General features: G+C 47.0%; 1 protein-coding gene across 3 annotated transcripts in view; it reads right to left on the bottom strand.

Moving 5' to 3' along the window:
• Positions 1-21,671, bottom strand: part of PTPN2 (protein tyrosine phosphatase non-receptor type 2) — a 117,934-nt gene that overhangs the window by 86,280 nt on the left and 9,983 nt on the right. Inside the window, exon 1 of one of the 3 annotated variants that reach the window (XM_056521519.1) lies at positions 3,761-4,036. The exons of 1 other annotated variant lie outside the window; for it this stretch is intronic. Coding sequence is in view for 1 of the 2 variants with exons in the window: in XM_056521516.1 (XP_056377491.1) it covers positions 3,761-3,817 (57 nt within the window). In the remaining variant the exon portion in view is untranslated. Of the gene's footprint in view, positions 1-3,760; positions 4,037-21,671 lie in introns of those variants that run through there. One more of the 3 variants, XM_056521516.1, reaches the window with a different exon arrangement.

Genomic DNA, 21,671 nt, shown 5'->3' with positions numbered 1-21,671 from the left:
CTGTATGGAGGTAACACTGAATAATATGTACAGACTACTGTATGGAGGTAACACTGAATAATATGTACAGACACTACTGTATGGAGGTAACACTGAATAATATGTACAGACACTACTGTATGGAGGTAACACTGAATAATATGTACAGACACTACTGTATGGAGGTAACACTGAATAATATGTACAGACACTACTGTATGGAGGTAACACTGAATAATATGTACAGACACTACTGTATGGAGGAGCACTAAAGAAATCACTACATGGAGATAGCAGTAAATATGTATAGACATTGCGGAAAGACGTTACTCCATGGAAGTAGCAGTAAATATAGGTACTGCTGTATAGAGGTGGTATTGAACACTACCGTATAGAGGTGACACCAAATACTACATACAGTCAGGGCTTATAAAATTATTAGGAACCAACAAAAAAGTTTAAGAGCCAGGAGGCTGCATGTCACGCAACTTGATGTGTGCCACAGTCATTACTGTCCCCTCATCACTCCCCGTGTGCCACAGTCATTACTGTCCCCTCATCACCCCCCGTGTGCCACAGTCGGTACTGTCCCCTCATCACCCCCCCCCCCCGTGCCACAGTCGTTACTGTCCCCTCATCACCCCCCCCCGTGTGCCACAGTCATTACTGTCCCCTCATCACCCCCCCCGTGTGCCACAGTCATTACTGTCCCCTCATCACCCCCCCCGTGTGCCACAGTCATTACTGTCCCCTCATCACCCCCCCCCCCGTGTGCCACAGTTATTACTGTCCCCTCATCACCCCCCCCCCGTGTGCCACAGTTATTACTGTCCCCTCATCACCCCCCCCCCCGTGTGCCACAGTCATTACTGTCCCCTCATCACCCCCCCCCGTGTGCCACAGTCATTACTGTCCCCTCATCACCCCCCCCCCCGTGTGCCACAGTCATTACTGTCCCCTCATCACCCCCCCCCCGTGTGCCACAGTCATTACTGTCCCCTCATCACCCCCCCCCCCGTGTGCCACAGTCATTACTGTCCCCTCATCACCCCCCCTCGTGTGCCACAGTCGTTACTGTCCCCTCATCACCCCCCCTCGTGTGCCACAGTCGTTACTGTCCCCTCATCACCCCCCCTCGTGTGCCACAGTCATTACTGTCCCCTCATCACCCCCCCTCGTGTGCCACAGTCATTACTGTCCCCTCATCACCCCCCCCCATGTGCCACAGTCATTACTGTCCCCTCATCACCCCCCCCCCCCTGTGCCACAGTCATTACTGTCCCCTCATCACCCCCCGTGTGCCAAAGTCATTACTGTCCCCTCATCACACCCCCATGTGCCACAGTCATTACTGTCCCCTCCTCTACCCATGTGCCACAGTCATTTCTATCCCCTTTTCTCCTCTTGTGTCACAGTCATTACTGTCCCTTTATGTCACAGTCATTACTCATCCTTAAAATGAATAAATAAAATATAAATGTCTTACTTTCTTCCCCATCTGTTCCTGCCCTAATCCCTGATTTTGCACGCGGTGTTAAGCAAAAGGATGTCTTTGGCCACTGCTCCATTGTTACTTGAGACGCGGATCTCAAGGGACCGCCACAGCCAGTCAGCAACCTAGGTGCTCACACTCCATACTATTTAGTTGGAAACGTGAACTTATTGGCCCTCATTTACTATTCTAAACCAGACCTCTTTTGTCAGGTTTTTTTGGCGCAGCTTTGTCTGCGCCATGTCGCAGACATCGTGCGCCAGTCTGCGACACGATGCAACATTTTTTCCCCACGGATACGATGTGGATTCTCCCAAACCCGAAAAAGGGTCATAACCCGACATTTCTGAGCTTTCCCACGTATTTATAAAGGTTTCCAACCCGAATTTGTTGAATTGTTGTGGATTTTTTCCCCACAGCTCAGAGGAGTTGGAAACCAAAACCAACAAAACCCAGTGAGACAAACAGAATGCGACATAATAATAAATATCAGGGGAAAAAAGCAGTCGGGTAAGAAAGCAAGATAGACTTACAACCCGATTTTCTTAGTAAATGAGGGCCAATGTGTCACATGAGGTCCACTGCTGATATGACACTTGAGCGCCAACCACAGGCAGAGCGGGAAATAAGCATAAGATGGACAACCCCTACCGGATAAGGCTGACAAAAACCTAGGCGTCACCTCAAAGTTCTAAGTCGTCATGGTGACCTGGTGCCTGAAATTTGTCAAACCCTGACATCTAAACATTACAGTACACTACACAAAGACACTGCGCGGAGGCGGCAGCGACCACCGCTACTACTGCGCGGAGGCGGCAGCGACCACCGCTACTACTGCGCGGAGGCGGCAGCGACCACCGCTACTACTGCGCGGAGGCGGCAGCGACCACCGCTACTACTGCGCGGAGGCGGCAGCGACCACCGCTACTACTGCGCGGAGGCGGCAGCGACCACCGCTACTACTGCGCGGAGGCGGCAGCGACCACCGCTACTACTGCGCGGAGGCGGCAGCGACCACCGCTACTACTGCGCGGAGGCGGCAGCGACCACCGCTACTACTGCGCGGAGGCGGCAGCGACCACCGCTACTACTGCGCGGAGGCGGCAGCGACCACCGCTACTACTGCGCGGAGGCGGCAGCGACCACCGCTACTACTGCGCGGAGGCGGCAGCGACCACCGCTACTACTGCGCGGAGGCGGCAGCGACCACCGCTACTACTGCGCGGAGGCGGCAGCGAACACCGCTACTACTGCGCGGAGGCGGCAGCGAACACCGCTACTACTGCGCGGAGGCGGCAGCGAACACTACTACTACTACGCGGAGGCGGCAGCGAACACTACTACTACTACACGGAGGCGGCAGCGAACACTACTACACGGAGGCGGCAGCGAACACTACTACTACTACACGGAGGCGGCAGCGAACACTACTACTACTACACGGAGGCGGCAGCGAACACTACTACTACTACACGGAGGTGGCAGCGAACACTACTACTACTACACGGAGGCGGCAGCGAACACTACTACACGGAGGCGGCAGCGAACACTACTACTACTACACGGAGGCGGCAGCGAACACTACTACTACTACACGGAGGCGGCAGCGAACACTACTACTACACAGAGGTGGCAGCGAACACTACTACTACTACACGGAGGTGGCAGCGAACACTACTACTACTACACGGAGGCGGCAGCGAACACTACTACTACTACACGGAGGCGGCAGCGAACACTACTACTACTACACGGAGGCGGCAGCGAACACTACTACTACTACACGGAGGCGGCAGCGAACACTACTACTACTACACGGAGGCGGCAGCGAACACTACTACTACTACACGGAGGTGGCAGCGAACACTACTACACGGAGGTGGCAGCGAACACTACTACTACGCGGAGGTGGCAGCGAACACTACTACTACGCGGAGGTGGCAGCGAACACTACTACTACACGGAGGTGGCAGCGAACACTACTACTACTACACGGAGGTGGCAGCGAACACTACTACTACACGGAGGTGGCAGCGAACACTACTACTACGCGGAGGTGGCAGCGAACACTACTACTACGCGGAGGTGGCAGCGAACACTACTACTACACGGAGGTGGCAGCGAACACTACTACTACACGGAGGTGGCAGCGAACACTACTACTACACGGAGGTGGCAGCGAACACTACTACATGGAGACATCTTCGGACTTCCAGGAAGATGGCACAGAGCTCTAGGTGTAGTTAAGAGAGCCCGGCCGGCGCAAACCGTGACAGGCACACTACTCACTCCGTAGAGCGGGCTCCATCGGTTCTCCTCGTCTATGGTCTTGAACTCGTTCTCCATGTCTCCGGTCCTCGGAAGAGCCGCTCCCGGTACGGCCTTCACAACTCCCCTCCTTGCCGCATTGCTCTCCGCACGGACTCCGGACACGGCGGCGGTGTTTACGGGAAAAGAGGAAACAAGCAAGAGCCCTGACCTGCGACACCAACCGCGGCAGCAGCCCCTCAGACCACGCCTTCTTCCGGTTACTTCCACGCCCCCTTCCCAGCATCATTCGTTCACCCCTAACTTGGCAACCGGCTCTACTCCCCCGCAGCCAATCAGCTGCTCGCTATATTTTAAGGGCGGGTCTCCTGCGCAGGCTCCGCCTTACTGGAGATCCCCTGAAGTACTAGTGTAAACTATAATCTCTGGGTAGAGGTAGCGGGCGGCCATCATTGCTGTGGGCGTCCTGTGATCGTGACTGATGGCTGGCTGGCTGGCTCTTCAGGAACCGCACTGTGTGACCGGGGCTCTCAGATAACTGCCGACACATCTCATAACGTCTGTCTTTTTATGATCATTGTGTTATGGACAAGTACAATTTATTTTAGGACATGTGGAAATCAATGTAAAATATTTATGACGTTTCTTATAATGATGGATAACAAATCTGCTATATAGTTTATACTGGTTACTATTCAGTGCATTTTAGATCGTAAAGATAATATTATTAAATCTACTATTACTAAGGCAGATAGGGTCCAGGGAGCTCTGTTTTAGAAGTAGGGATGAGTATAGCCTATATTGCATAACTACATCATCCAGTGTTGGAGGTCCACCGTTATTATAGCCTATAGATCAGCATTTTCCAGTGTGTCTCCAGCTGTTGCAAAACTACAATTTCCAGCATGCCCGGACAGCCTTTGTCTGCATTCACATTACTAAATTTGCATCAATGCGATTCTATCCTTGAAAATTGTGGATGTAAATCAGTGTTTGCAAATCAGTGTGCCTCCAGCTGTTGCAAAACTACAATTTCCAGCATGCCCAGACAGCCTTTGGCTGTCTGGGCATGCTGGGAGTTGTAGTTTTGCAAGACACTTCTATACATGCCATGCATGGCTCATAACAGTGAACTCCATGCCAACTACGGTAGATAACAATTTACTAGTTCTCTAATGTAGATGCTAGGGGGCAGTAGTGAGCTCCCAGAAGTTACAGTGGCCTTGGATAACAATATTCAAGGTTTGTATCAGGTTAACCATTTACAATATACAGGGCCACAGAGTACAGTGATCCCTCAACTTACAATGGCCTCAACATACAATAGTTTCAACATACAATGGTCTTTTCTGGACCATTGTAACTTGAAACCAGACTCAACATACAATGTACAGACAGTCCAGATCTGTTAAACGTGTCAATGGCTGGAAGAATCGACCAATCAGAATGGGCATTCACTGGTAAAAGCACTGACTGGTGTCTGGTAGCGCCCCCTACAGTACAGGGAGGTATTACATGTTCTGTACTCTTTACCTGTGCTAGGGTTAGCTGCTCCTTTGGACACCAGGTAAGGGTGGCTCCATTTGGGACACTGTGTGTACTGTATAGGACCCTGAAGAAGCTCCTGTCCTCTACATAAACCATTGTTTCCCAACCAGGGTGCCTCCAGCTGTTGCAAAACTACAACTCCCAGCATGCCCGGACAGCCAAGGGCACCCTGAGTCGCTCTGTGACTGCCGGCAGCGACAGATGCGTTGTTAGACCCTACCCTTAGAATGCTTTTTGGTGAATGCAGGATACTTCTACAGACTGTTGCTCCTCACTGCAGGTGATTAGTGGGAAAATCCAGCCAATCGGTGGGTGCATTAGTAGTGAATGGCTTGTAAATCAATACCTGATTAAACCATCACTTAGTTTGTAATTACTCTTAACCTACACGTTTTTCTTGTCTTGAAAAGAATAAATGCTTTTAAGGGCTCGTCCACATTACAGCCATTTAGCCAGTGGAATTCTTACGGTAGGACCGGGGGCTCATTGTCGCTTCAATAGAAGACAATGCAGTCCCGGCGGAATTCCAAACAAAAGAATGAACATGTTCATACTTTGAACAGACGTACTTTACGCCTGAGGAATTGTACTGCAGCAATTCCGCCATCTGAACAGAGCTGCTGCAAGTGTAATTCCGCCAAAGGGTAACTCATAGTACATCATCCGCACTCACCTGGATATACAGGGTAATATTGCAGGTGATGCTGGTTAAGGTGCTTTTTAGCTGGTAAATCAGTGGAGCTGTTTCAGAGTAACCTCTTGTTATTATGCACGTTCTGAGCAATCAAGGCAGTGTTCAGCAGCTTTGTCTGCATGACGTGAGCCATTGCCCACATGACCGCACTGCAGGGTGCATGCACAGAGACATACTTGGTACACCCAGAAGTTGGGTGTGATGCAGCGCCTGCGCTCTGCCTTACCAGCAGGGTGGTCACTTGGGCAATGGTTCTCATGTCCTGTAGATGTGGGAGTGTAGTTGAAATGCATATAATGTACTGTTATCCACCTGCACTGTCCTTCTACCTACACTACATGTACCATTCACCTAAGTGCATATGTAATGTACTGCTATCTACCTGTACTATGTATACTGTACTGCTATATGTGTTACCACAGTGAGCTCCACCTTTTGGCACCAGGTAAGGGCAACTTTCTTTTATGGCTGTACTCTGTCTGTACTGTCCCATGGGCAGAGATGAAGGGCAAATAACAGCATGAAATGGCAAGTGCCTAAGGTCCATGGGGGAGATTTATGAAAACTTGTGTAGAGGAAGAGTGGTGCATTTGCCTATAGCAACCATTACGTTTTTTGTTTTTTTTCCCCAGAGCCTTTTTTAAAAATTAAAGAAGCAATCTGATTGGTTGCTATTGGCAAATGCACAACTCTTCCTCTATACAAGTTTTGATAAATCTCTCCCCATTTCCTTTACCATGTGATCCCAATAAGTGTTGACATGATCTCTGTGGGCGAGTGGCACAAGTTTCTTCTGATCTTCATGAAGAGCACATATTGTATTCTATTACTAGTGTCTGTACCTGACGCCTTGCACCACTACCACTTAGAGGACTGTTCAGCAGCTATTTAGTGCTTGAAGATATTATAAGAGTGGGTAGTGCCGGTTTCTTCTATTCCTTGTGGTAACTGATATTGGTTTTGGTCTCTAGTTCAAAGAATTGGGGGAGTGGGGGGAATGGAGGGATTCAGTAATGCTTAATACCAGAAAACTAGCATAAAAAAATGCATACATTTGCTACTTTTTCATTGTGAGCGTTTAAAGGAGGAAAAACTTACTTAGGGGATAGGTGTCAGATCGTGGGGTCCAAACTCTGGAACCCCCTGTGATCTCCTGTACGAGGCCCCGGCTCTCCTCCTGAATAGGGGGTGTCATGGGTTACAAGCCCTCTCAATATCTGAGTGCAGCGCTACGGCTCTCCCACAGAGAACCATTGAAGGGGCATGTCGACCATCACTTTGTGTGGTGGCCGACACGCCCCATTCAGGAGGAGAGCCGGGGCCCTGTACAGGAGATTGCGGGTGTCCCAGTGGTTGGCCTCCGCGATCTGACACTTATCCTAAGCATAGGGGATACATTTTTCTATTCGAGAGATCACCTTTAAGAGTGTTTTACAAAAAATGTGTAACTTCTGATGTCGGTTTTTGATAAACAATGGTTTCCTAAGGCTAAGTTTCCACTTTTTTTTTTTTTTTTTTTTCTGGCAGTTTTTGGATATCTGCCACTGCAGTTTTTGAGCCAAAGTCAGAAGTGGATCCATAAGGGAGGGGAAGTGTAAGTCCTTCCTTTATATGTCCTATTCCTTTTGAATACATTTCTGGCTTTGGCTCAAAAACTGCAGTGGCAGATATCCAAAAACTGCCAGAAAAAAAACCAAGTGGAAGCTTAGCCTAAGACAAATTCATGTTGCATTTTAAAAGGGACCAAATTTTTAATATTGTGATGAACTAAAAACATTCTATAGCTAGCCAGCCTGGGACATGACAACTGCTTTTCGGAGCTAGAAATGAGTGAGAATAAGGGCATGTTCACACTGCAGATTTTAAATGAAATCTCCGCTTGCAGAATTCTGCGAGCAAAGATTCTATCTGGCAGCCGACACCGAACTATTTTGGTGGTAGGACCGCACAGCCCTGTGTCGTAACCACTGACAGCAATTCTGGGCTCGCGTACTTCCATGCAAAGAATGAACATGTTCTTTCTCTGCACTGATCAATTTCAGCAGCGGAATTGTCCGCCGCTGAAATTCCTCAGTGTCAATGAGTCTCGCGGAAAACCCAGTCACACTGATGTTACTGTTCACGGTGCGGAATGCCGCTTGTGGATTTACGTGGGAATTAGGCAGTGTGAACATTCCTTAAGTTGTGATCTGCTTTAGGTCACACTAAATGAAGAACAGCGCAGCGACATCAGAAATGAGCACTGCAAAATGCTGCCTTCCCATTGGCTTATCACAAATAAGTGACATATTCACAAAAGTGAATGTCACAGAGGGTAAAATAAAAATGGGATAAATCTGCATAGCAACTAAGAATGCTTATAACAGTTATTTAATGATTTATATTTCCATCATACTCTTCTTAAAAATAAATTTGAATGATACAAAAAGCCCCTTGCTGGTTATCCCCTCAACCTAAAAAAAACTGCTTTAACTGCTGGGTTTGCATAGCAAGTTATGGGACCACTGCCAGCTAGAGAGTAACCCTATGCTGTCAGCCATGTATTACAGCGTCAGTTACTGAACAGTGGAAAATATTTGTCATAGAAACAAGGCTACAATAAAAATTATGAATGATTATACATGAATAAGTTCAGTAGAAAAGAATAGGAATACAGACCTATCTATCTATCTATCTATCTATATATATATATATATATATATATATATATATATATATATATATATAAAAACAATGGGGGACATGTATCATTGCCTTTATACTACTTTTCAGGTCTACAGATTTTGCGCAATTGCGCTTTTTTTGCATTTGAGCTGCGTTTTTTTTGGTGGATGATTTTCTAAAGTTGTCACCTGCTTGGTGTTCCGTGAACAACTTAATCCAGTGGACTGGAATGTATAATTTGCACACAAAAAAAACTCAGATTATTTTTTATTTTTTTTGCAAAAATCAACTGGTGGTAGCAAGGACACGTAGAAAAGTGTCTGATGCTGGACGATGCAGGAGCCAGCCCTCAGCACTGCAATACTACAACTACTCCCATAATGGGACAGAATCTGTCCCATGATGGGAGTAGTTGTAGTACCGCAGCACTGAGGGACAGCTCTTGCACATCCCCCGGCTGCGTGACTCTATTGGGACTGTTAGGACTACTACTCCCATCATGGTCAGACTCCGTCCATGATGGGAGTTGTAGTCCTGGGGCTGAGGTGCAGATCGCAGCAGGTCATTCTGCAGAGACCCACAGCGATCCGCATTTATTAACTTAATAAGCCGGCGGTACATGCGGCTTCACTGTGCTGCCGCTGGCTTCTGTATACACTGTCATAATTCATAATCCCCGCCGCCGGGAGATGGGAGCTTTGATTGGTCAATAACTATCCACCAATCAGAGCTCCTGTGTTCCGGGGGTTATGAATTATGACAGCTGTATACAGAAGCCAGCGGCAGCGCAGTGAAGGACCCTTCATCCTCAGCACGTGGGCTGCACTGAAGAAGTTTCCTCCTCCCCCATCCTGGCTAAGGCATCTAGGATTGCGAGGTCCACTGCCTCTGACCCCGCTATATCCTGCACCCTACTGCTGATCTTCTGGAGGGTGAGTAGATGGTGAGGGGAAGGGGATGTGGGGGGGTTCGGCAATGGCGAGTGGGGGAGGGGGTGTGGTGGTTACCTAGCCCAAAATGTATTAACTAAGGTGCCTCAAGTTGTTGCAAAACTACAGCTCTCAGCATGCCCGGACAGCCATGCTCTGTCCTGGCATGCTGGGAGTTGTAGTTTTGCAACAGCTGGAGGCACCTTAGTTGAGAAACAGATGTGTATGATGTTTATGTATAATGTGTATGTATCTATGTATGATGTGAATCTATGTATGATGTGTATGTATCTATGCAGGGGCGTAGCTAGAAAAATTATGCGAAAAATTGCCCTGGGCCCCTCAACCACCTGACGACCCGCTTCCCCAATCCCGGATGACCCCCTTACCAGGCCTTGGCCACACAAAGATATCAGTGACTACAGCACTGATGGGACACAGTCACGAGAATACACAACGATATAAGTGACTAACAGGCAGGGCTGGACTGGTATCAAAAATACGCCCGGGCATTTTAAAATAAGCAGCCCATTTTTTTTGGTGGAGGTCCGAATGCTGGGACCCCCACCAATCACCTTGGTTCCAGTTGCTCTCCAGCTGTTGTAAAGCTATATCTCCTATCATGTCTGTAGAGCCTCAGGCATTATGGGAGTTGTGCTTTTGCAACAGCTGGAGAGCCAAGCATGGTTGCAGCCATCATCACTGCAGACCTTACAAGTGACTCCAGCTGATGGGACAGTCAGAAGAATATACAAAGTGACCTGAGTGACGTCTTCTCTGTTGTCTTTCCTTTTCTTCTTTAATTGGTCCAGACGTCAGGACGTCTTCCAGCTACATCTTCTCTGCAGAGTCCACCCTGACATCATTGGTTGCTCACTTTGTCAGTAGATCCTCATCCTCTGTATAAAGACAAAATCATTATAATCCTGCCAAATACTTTACCCCCTGAATATAATACTGCCACACACTATACCCCCTGAATATAATACTGCCACACACTATGCCCCCAAAATATAACCCTGCCACACACTATATCCCTGAATATAATCCTGCCACACTCTGTACTCTCAGAATATAATAATACCACATACTTTGCCCTCTGAATATAATACTGCCCCACACTGTACCCTCTGATTATTATACTGCCAAACTGTGCCCATGATTATAATACTACCACCACTGTAGCCCCTGAATTTAATACTGCCACACACTGCCCCTCAATAAAAATCCACAAAATATAACCCTGCCACACACTGTGCTAATAATAATAATGTCCTCAGACAGTTTCTTCTCAGTTTTGCTGAATCCAACCTGTCCTCCTCCTTGCTCCTTTGACCCCCCCCCCCCCATGTTTTCCTACATGCTCCTCTTCCCCTCTCCCTAGACCCCCAGATTCCCCTCCAGGCTCCTCTGCCCCACTCCCCAGAGCCCAATATCCGACCTGTACCCAATCACCCCCTGGCCCCTCACCCCTCCGCATTGATGTACAGTATATGTATTTATGTATGATAGATGTGACTGGTGTATGTATGGTAGATGTGTAGATGTATGATACATCTACACATCATACACCCATATATCATACACATACAAATCTATCATACATACACACATTTATCATTCATACATCAATCATACACACATCCATCATACATACACACACACATACATCATACATACATCTATCTAGCATACATACACACATCTGTCATACATACATCATACATACACACATTCTATAATACATACACACATCCCCAACCTCTCACCCTCCTGGAGATCAGCACCATGGCTTGCCACTCACCAGGTGCCGGGGATGCAGTGAGGCAGAGGAGATTATACAGCTGGTGACTGTAGGGGATGGAGTGGAGCAGAGGCTGCTGCTTTTTCTGCAGATGCTGTGGATGTAGCAGCGGTCGCAGGCAGGGACTTGTCAAGGGCTTAGAGCAGATGTGCTTACCTGCGTGGGGCATGTCTGCTCCCAGCAGCCCTCTGCTCTTAAGGGGGCAGTGTCCCCTTAAGGGGCCAGAGCTTGCCATTAGCTTTTTTTAAAAAATAATAATTATTTATTTATTTTTAAGGGCCCAGCATTAAAATAAATAAGTGTGCTGACAGCAACAGGCCTCCCCTTCAGACCTGCAGCTGTAGTATTACACAAATCTATCAAGCATACATACAGACACATCAATTATTCATGCATACATACTGACACATCAATCATATATGCATACATACTGAAACATCTATCATACATGCGTACATAGACACATCTATCATGCATGCATACATACAGACACATCTATCATACACGCATACATAGACACATCTATCATACACGCATACATAGACACATCTATCATACACGCATACATACAGACACATCTATCATACACGCATACATACAGACACATCAATCATACCCGCATACATACAGACACAATCATACACGCATACATACAGACACATCAATAATACATGCATGCATACATACAGACACAATCATACATGCATACATACTGACACCAATCATACATGCATACATACTGACACCAATCATACATGCATACATACTGACACCAATCATACATGCATACATACTGACACATCAATCATACATGCATATATACTGACACATCAATCATACATGCATACATACTGACACATCAATCATACATGCATACATACTGACACATCAATCATACATGCATACATACTGACACATCAATCATACATGCATACATACAGACACATCTATCATACATGCATACATACAGACACATCTATCATATACACATACACACCCATTCTCGGTATCTTCACCCCACAGTTCACTCACCCGGCTCCTGGGGATCACTGCCGCGGCTTGCTGCTTACCGGGTGCCAGGGAAGTAGCGGGGTCGGTGCTAGAGGAGATTGCGGTGCAGATAACCGCAGAGGATGTATGAGACGCCAGGTTGCTGCTTCCGTTTACAGTGTAATATGGCAGGGTTGAGCTCAGGGACTTGCTTGGAGCCGATGTGCGTGCCTCATGTTATCTCCCAGCAGTCCCTGCAACTATCTATGGGGTATCATAGAGGCAGGGCGGCCGCAGCCGCACACATTAAAAATAAATGCTTTAAAGCAGACATATAACCCGATGGTCAGTCCGTCCCTGCTGCGCTCATTTTCTAAAGGACACGGTCCGGCATGAAGGAACTTGCTGGCAGCTACGCCCCCTTCCACCCCAGGCCCAGACCCGCGCAGTGCCGACCTGTCAGCATTTAGTGTAGTGGCTGTCAGGCCCGGTCGCCATGGCGACCTTTGCGGCCTCTATAGCTACGCCACTGTATCTATGTATGATGTGTATGTATGTATGATGTGTATGTATCTATGTATGATGTTTATCTATATATGATGTGTATTTATGATGTGTACATTCTGCAGTAGGGAGTAGTAGTCCTAACAGTCCCAATAGAGTCCTGCAGCCGGGGGATGTGCAAGAGCCGTCCCTCAGCACTGCGGTACTACAACTACTCCATTCATGGGACACAATGTCTCATGATGGGAGTAGTAGTGCAAGGGACAGATCGCACAGGGTCTCATTCCTGAGACCCCCCGCAACCTTTACTACTCCGCCCCCTAATGATATCATTAGGGGGCGGAGCTATACAGTCCAGGCCTGAAGCCAGGGTGTTAAGTATGGCTCTGTTCACATTATGCGTTTTACATAATGTGAACAGAGGGGGAGATTTATCAAAACCTGTGTAGAAGAAGAGTGGTGCAGTTGCCCATAGCAACCAATCAGATCGCTTCTTTCATTTTTAAAATGGCCTCTGAAAAAAGAAGCGATCTAATTGGTCACTATGGGTAACTGCACCACTCTTTCTCTACACAGGTTTTGATAAATCTCCCCCAGAGCCTTTCTGGCAGTGTGTGCCCAAACAGGGTGACTCCAGCTATTGTTTAACTACAGCCCCCCATGATGGGAGTTGTAGTTTAGCAACAATTGGAGGTTCCCGGTTTAGGAACACGCTGCATTATTTGCGCTCTCCCCAGGGGAGAGCAGAAAAAAATACTAACCCATTTTTTGTGTTTTTCTTTTTTTCTCATTTCAGATAAATGAATGCAGAGGACTATGTCAGATTGGATGGACTGAGACGATGATCAGCGTTTAAAAGGGTTAACGAGGGCTGTGGTGGAGTGTTTTTTTATTTTTATAAAATGTTCTTTTTCAATGTGTCGTGTTTTTTATATTTGAATTTTCAGGCTTAGTAGTGGAAGCCATCTTGTAGACGGAATCCATCACTAAGACGGGGCTTAGCGTTAGCACCAAAAACAGCTGGTGCTAACCCCCTAATTATTACCCCGGTACCCACCGCCACAGGGGTGTCGGGAAGAGCCGGTACCAACAGGCCTGGAGCATCAAAAATGGCGCTCCTGGGCCTAGGCGTTAACAGACTGGCGTTATTTAGGCTGGGGAGGGCAAGTAACAATGGTCCCCGCCCACCCTGGTAACGTCAGGCTGTTGCTGCTTGGTTGGTATCTGGCTGAGAATGAAAATACTGGGAACCCCATGCGTTTTTTTTTTAAATAAATAAATAAAAAGCGCATAGGGTTCCCCATATTTTCAGATACCAACCAAGCAGCAACAGCCTGACGTTACCAGGGTGGGCGAGGACCATTGTTACTGGCCCTGCCCAGCCTAAATAAGGCCAGCCTTTTACTGCCTAGGCCCAGGAGCGCCATTTTAGACACTCTGGGCCTGTTGGCTCTGGCGGTGGGTACTGGGGTAATAATTGGGGGTTTTCACTAGCTGGTTTGTGGCTAACACTAAGCCCCGGCCTAGTAATGGATTCTGTCTACAAGATGGCTTCCACGCGTTTCAGGGCTCTCATATGCTTTCAACACGGCCCTTTCTTCAGTAGGCTTTCAGTAGGCCTGCAAGCCTACTGAGGAAAGGGCCGTGTTGAAAGCATATGAGAGCCCTGAAACGCGTCTAGGTACAAGAGTATTTTACAGCACCGCTACCTGACTAGCTAACGGTGAACTCCGATCCAGTCCTGCAAAACAGCTCAACGCTCTCGAGACCATCTTCCAGGCAGCGCTGCCCAGCGCCTATGACGTCACCCACCATCGAGTTATTTAGAGGTCCGCACCTGCTTCTTTGTGTGGTTACCATCTGCAGCGAAACATCAGAAAGCGGCTACCTTTCCAGCTGGTCTGTGGCAGGCAGACCGCCGCTAAGACGCATGCCTGCTTCTGGTACCACCCCAACTGTGCGGACCCCACATCACAACTCAAGGTGACTTCCTATCAGGACCTTTTGCAGGCTGGTAACTATAACACATCTATTATATGCATAGCATTTGGAATCTATACCATCTATGGGACTTGAACTAATTTTTTGGATTATCGGAGGCCGGATTACTAAAAGTGACATTGCATTGTTAAAATTCCTAGATGATAGCTATCGGTGGTTGTTGATATTGCTATTTTTATTTAGAGTTTTACATCCTTATTCCCTCGGCACAAGGGCCCTGTGCTTTGAGGATTTACTGTTTAAAAAATATTTTTTATGTATTTTATATTGTGTAATAAATTTGCACTTTTCATATTATAATTGAAGCACGATCCAGTCATTATTATTACCATTACATCATTGTATCAGGCAACTGATGCTAGCCTAGAGGGGTTGGCTACCTTCTTAGTTGTGTTTTTCTTATTTAAAACACCAGGTGTAGGTGTATAGCCCTCTTACCTCGGCTAGTTAATTGTGAGCTGTACATTCCCAGTTTTTTACCCAGATCTATACATGGGTTTCCCCATTTGTTTACTAGAGACTGGTAAATCAGAGGGTTTATGGACCATTCCCCTGGGTCGAAAGTCGGAAATCCACCACTAGATTGCAGGAACCCTTTAAATGCACTGCCGTGATGGAGGCTACATTTGTTTCTGACCAAACAAAAATTCTTGCAGATATCGCTTGTAGTGCTCTGTGTTTTGTGCCACCTTGGTGTTTGATGAACGCTACTGCTGTAGAGTTGTCTGAATACACCTTTAAGTTCTGATTTAGTACCAGATGCTTGGCTGCTTGTAGAGATTCCCATATCGCTCTCAACTCCTTGTAGTTTGATGAGAACTTTGTCAGATGAGGAGGCCACTGACCCTGGAAGTATTGTTGGTTTATGTGGGCTCCCAAGCATTCGCATCTGTAGTTATAATTGTTTGGTCCGGGAACCAACGAACCCCCCTCTGAAGGTTTGCTTTTTTCAGCCACCAATTCAGAGACCTCGATACCCTGCGGGATAGATGAAATTTCTTTTCTAGGGAAAGTTGGGTTTTGTCCCATACTGACAGAGTCAGGGCTTGCAGCATACGTGAGTGGAACTGAGCCCACTGGACGGCCGGAATGATAGATGTCATGGAGCCCAGTATGGACATGGCTTCACTCACTGAAACCAACTTTTTCCTCTGAAAATTTCAGATTTTCTCTTGAAGAGAGGTAATTTTTTCCCTTGGAAGGAACGTGGTTCTCAATACAGAGTCCAGAGTCATTCCCAGGAATAATTTTGTGTGGCTCGGAACTAGATCCGATTTTTCCAGGTTTAAAATCCAACCTAATTCCTGTAGACAACAGATTACTTGGTGTTGATGAATTTTTAGGAGCTCTGGAGAACCTGCTGATATAATAAGTAGATCGTCCAGATATGGGATGATGACAATATTTTTTAGTCTTAGTCTTAAAGAGGCAATTACCTCCACCATGAACTTTGTGAAAAGTCTGGGGGCTGATGCAATCCTGATTGGGAGGGCTACAAACTGGAAATGAAAAATCTCCCCGTTGAGACACACTGCAAATCTGAGATATTTCAGAAAATCTGCATGAATCGGTACATGGTAATATGCATCTTTTAGATCCATAGTTATCCTTAAAGCCCCTGGGGCAATCATTGGGATTGCTGTTTTCAAAGATTCCATTTTGAATTTTTTGTGCACAATGAACCTGTTGAGGAACTTCAAGTTCATGATTGTACGATATGAGCCATTTGGTTTCTGTACTAGAAACAGGGAAGAATAGTGACCCTTGCCTTGTTCCGAGACAGGAACGCGAGAAATGGCACCCAGATGAAGAAGATTTTGGATGCCCTCTAACATCCTGGACTGAAGAGTAGGAGAAGATTGGTTTGAGACTAAAAATCTGGGAGGAGGGAGAGACGAGAATTCTATCCTGTATTCTGATTTTATCAGATTCAGGATCCAGGAGTTTGAGGTTATTGTTGACCACTGATAAAGAAAAAAACTCAGTCTCCCTCCTACAGCTATCATGTCATTGTTTTTTGGGAGGTTGGGAGAGGTTAAGGATAAAGTCTTTTCCTTTACCCCCCTTTTGATAGCTCCAACTCTCCGACTTCTCCTTACCTCTAAAGTTTGAGAACTTGTTTCTTGTTTGGGGACGAAACGTTTTCTGCAGTTGGCTAGATTTCTCTTCAGGAAATTTCTTTTTCCTATCTGCCGCCTTCTCAAGGATGTTGTCCAATGGTTGGCCAAACATTACTTTTACCTAGACAGGGAACACCACATAATCTAGATTTAGAAGTGTTATCACCCGTCCAGTTTTTAAGCCATAAAGCCCGCCTTGGAGAATTTGAGAGAGCGGCCAATCTAGCGGCCATTCTGACCGTCTCCACTGAGGCGTCTGCAAGAAATCCTCTTGCTAACTTCAACATGCGAATAGATGATAGAAGATCCTCTCTAGGTGTTTTATTTTCAATATGATCTAATTGAGAAAGCCACACATACAGTGCTCTAGCCACACTAGTGGCGGCGATGTTTGGATTTAACATTGCTTAAGTAGAATCCCATGTTTTACGGAAGAGCCCCTCCTTTTTCCTATCCAATGGGTCTCTTAGCTGAGAGGCATCTTCAAAGGGCAAATATATCTTCTTTACAACTTTAGTAACCTGAATGTCTATTTTAGGTATATCAGACCATAGGTCCACATCTTTATCATCAAAAGGAAACCGAGATCTGAACTCTTTAGGTAGTACCAGTCTCTTCTCCGGCTCCTGCCACTCATCAACAATAATACTTTTAATATTCTCATGAATGGGAAAGACCATTCTTTTCCTGGGCCTCAACCCACCAAACATTTCATCCTGAATAGTCATAGGATGTTCTTCATCCTGAATCCCCATGACGTCCCTAACCACTTTAAGGAGAGTCTCGGTATCTTCAGATGCGAAAAAATATTTAGTATTTACTGGCTTAGAGGGTCCTGGAGAAATCTCTCCTTCTTTCATACCCTCTATGTCAGATCTAGATACAAGATCCTCCTCCCCAGAATCAGAATCCAGAACCACTTTGGGTTTTTAGCTGGAGGCTGAATATCTCCGGCTTTGACCAGACTCCTACTGCCACAAGGAATACCAGTTTGTAACTTAGGCATATAACCAGATGAATACTAAAGAGGGTTACTAGGTAGGTAACCAGTAGCAACAGAAGAAACATTAGCTGGCTCAGCACTGGTGAAAGTCGGATATACATTTACAGCAGACGGAACATTCATGGACGACTGACTGCTAAAAGACGGAATTAAATTAAGACCGGCCAGAGATGACTGTATTTCTTGGCGAATAAGTGATCGCATATCTTCAGAAATACACGGTTTCTCTTCTTGAACCACTTTAGATAAACAATTTTTGCATAATTGTTTTTTTATATGTCTCTGGAAGTTTAGCATAACACAAAACGCATTTGCGAATTTTCGCTTTAAGTTTTTGTGAAGGTTCCTTATCTCCCTAAGAAAAGAAGGAACCACAAATCAGAAGCTAAACAGAGAAGTATTTGCAGCAGAAAATATGCAGGAAAATACTCCCAACTGGAGAAACGAGCTGCTCCATAGCATCAGCCTTGAATGAAGCCTGTGAGTTCATGGTAGCCACAGGACAATCATAGACAAAGATAACACTGAATTTCCTACCTTTATCAAACAGGAAATTCAAATTTTGGCGCCTTGTGACGTCACATCCGCCCCGCCGGCACCTCCGTACAGCCCGGAACCTCCTATCCACGTTCAAAGCGCCCGGCTTCCACCGGACAGAATTAAGCGCTGTACACTCACGCATCGTCCCACGGGGAAGCCAGGAAGCCGGGCAGCAGCAGTCCATACACCATCGCAGACCCCAGGAGACAGCTCACAGAACCCCCGCCGACAGTCCCCTGGAGCGCCGCCGAACACAAGGAGCCGGCACGGAGGTACATGTAGCATGCGCGAGCGCGGGGCACATGGGCGGAGGATACCGCAGTATCCTTAGCATGGGGACATATAGCTCCACTGGAGCGCAGTCCCCTTCACGCCCAGAGGCCGGGACAAGTCCCAGCGACTAAGGGGAAGAAATGGGTTAGGGGCTCAAGAGGAGACCGCAACCCTCCCCAGGTGGCTGTCATGGTGGACGAGGAATAAAAAAAAAAGTTATTACATTTTAGTCTCTCTCCCCTGGGGAGTGCACCCATACTGCAGTGTAACAGGGAGCACCCAATTGTGGACGTCTGCCTACTGTATCCTGTATATATAGTCATCTATAGATGGGTGTATATACAGGATAGCGCACAAAGACTTAACCCAGAACTGCTTAGCAGCAGCGTGGGTTAATGCTTTCCTTGCTGGGCGCCTGTATAGTATACATGGGCACACTATGCACCCCTGTATACTATACAGCTGGCGGAGGTAAGTAGTGATGCTCTGCACCATGTATATGTATATACTATACATCACTCATTACCTCCTTATACTCTGTGGACCAGGCGCTCTGCATCTGACCCACAGAGCGTTGCCTGAAGGCAGTGAAAAAAATCACCACAGGGTAAAAAAAATTGTTTCCACACACCAACAAAAATGCAATAAAAAACGCAAGAAAAAGCTGGGACAGTTTTCTGGCGTTTTTGCTGGTGGACAAAAAACATCAATGGAATCCGAGCCTCAGAGCAATAGAGCAAAACCCCTGTGTCCACTTTTCCTTTGAGGTGTAGATCAGGTGTACAAATAGAACTGTGTGTAAATTTAGAACTTTGCACCAAATTTATCATGGGGCTTGCACAAGTATGGTAAATTTGGTGCAATTGCACCAAATTTAGACCAACCAAAGTGATCTAAAAAAGACATCTACCTACATCAACATTGATACATGTCCCCCAATGTGTGTGTGTGTGTGTATGTGTATGTATGTATGTTCCACAAAAACTTCCAAATGGCTAAAGATATTAACATGAAACTAGGCACACAAGTTACTTATATGTCAACAATAAACATAGGATAGGTGATTTAACCCTTACTCACCTCCATTTGCCAGGGTCAGGGTTTTTGTTTAAAGTCCCATACAAGTCAATGGGAAATATATGTTACTGCATAACTTCCAAACGGCTGGAGATATTTCGATAATACTTGGTCATATGTTACTTATATGTCCACTTAAAATCTAGGATAGTTCATTTAACCCTTAACTACCCCAATTTGTGATGGTCAGGGTTTTTGTTAAAAGGAGTACTCCGGCGCACACTTTTTTTCCTTTTATCCCGTCCGGACTGCAAAATAAAAGAAAAAACACTTTCTCTTACCTGCCAGCCCCCGGAGCTCCGGTATACTCTGGTACAGGTGTTCGGTCCCCGGGCTGTATTCTTCTTACTTCCTGTTAGCCCGGCACGTCACACGGAGCTTCAGCCTATCACTGGCCGAGGCGGGACATCACTGCGGCCAGTGATAGGCTGAAGCGCCGTGTGACGTACGGGGCTAAAGGAAGTAGGAAGTAGACAGCCCGGCCGATCAGCTGTTGCAGAGCTCCGGGGCAACATATGGAGGTAAGTGAAAGTTTGTTTTGTCTATTGTTGCAGCCCGGAGAGGACAGAATAGAAAGTCTGTGCCGGACATCTCCTTTAAAGGGGTACTCCGGTGCTTAGACATCTTATCCCCTATCCAAAGGATAGGGAATAAGATGCCTGATGGCAGGAGTCGCGCCACTGGGGACCCCCGTGATCTTGCACGTGGCACCCCGATTGTAATCAGTCCCCGAAGCGTGTTCGCTCCGGGTCTGATTACCGGTGACCACAGGTCCTGCATTGAGGGGCGAAGCATGACGTCACAAGGGGGCGGAGGCTTGACGTCACACGCCGCAGGCCCTGTGGTCGCCGGTAATCAGACCCGGAGCGAACACGCTCCGGGGACTGATTACAAACGTGGTGCCGCGTGCAAGATCACGGGGGTCCACAGCGGCGGGACTCCCGCGATCAGGCATCTTATCCCCTATCCTTTGGATAGGGCATAAGATGTCTAAGCACCGAAATACCCCTTTAAGCTCAGAGATAAAAATGAAGCCACACCTGAGACGGCAGTAGGGATCGACCGATATTGTTTTTTTTAGGGCCGATACCGATACTCTGTGGAGGTTAGGGCCGATAGCCGATAACTTAGACCGTTATTGCGGTATAAGTTAACGGCTATTTATCCCCCCGGCGACACCGCTGCAGATCATTGATTTAAAGCGGTACCACTAAAAACTTCAGATCATGGTGCAAAAAATGAGCCCTCATACCTCCCCATACGCGGTAAAATTAAAAAGTTATAGGGGTCAGAAGATGACAATTTTAAACATATACATTTTCCTGCATGTAGTTATGATTTTTTCCAGAAGTAGGACAGGGATGTGGAAATCCTATCGTCCGACGCCCGGGACAAGTAGTTTTGGGTGCCGGGCAGGTGAATTGTTCATACATTTAGCCCTGTATCAGGCTAGCAGGGACAGACAGACTTCCCCCTTATTTTTCTTTAATGCCGTTGTGAGGTGCAGGAGCCGATGCAAGTCTGCACCTCACACCGGCGCTCATAGTGTATGGAGGGGGCAGGGGCGGCCCCCAGCTGATTTCAGTAGCTGCTGCTCAGAGCCCCCCAGCCGGTGTGAGGAGATCTCAGGAGCGAGGGCAGAGCCCGAGGTAGCACGTCTGCAGGATATGATTAAGCCACGCCCCCTCCTCCCCCCTCCCGGAGGATGGAGAGCGCAGCTCTGCATAATACAAGACAACGGGGAGAATGAGGATGTACATAGCTCCTCCCCCACACACACAGCCC

The sequence above is a fragment of the Hyla sarda genome, chromosome 5 (assembly GCF_029499605.1).
Source record: "Hyla sarda isolate aHylSar1 chromosome 5, aHylSar1.hap1, whole genome shotgun sequence".
Classification (NCBI taxonomy): domain Eukaryota; kingdom Metazoa; phylum Chordata; class Amphibia; order Anura; family Hylidae; genus Hyla; species Hyla sarda.
This window is presented reverse-complemented; position numbering and strand designations above follow the sequence as displayed.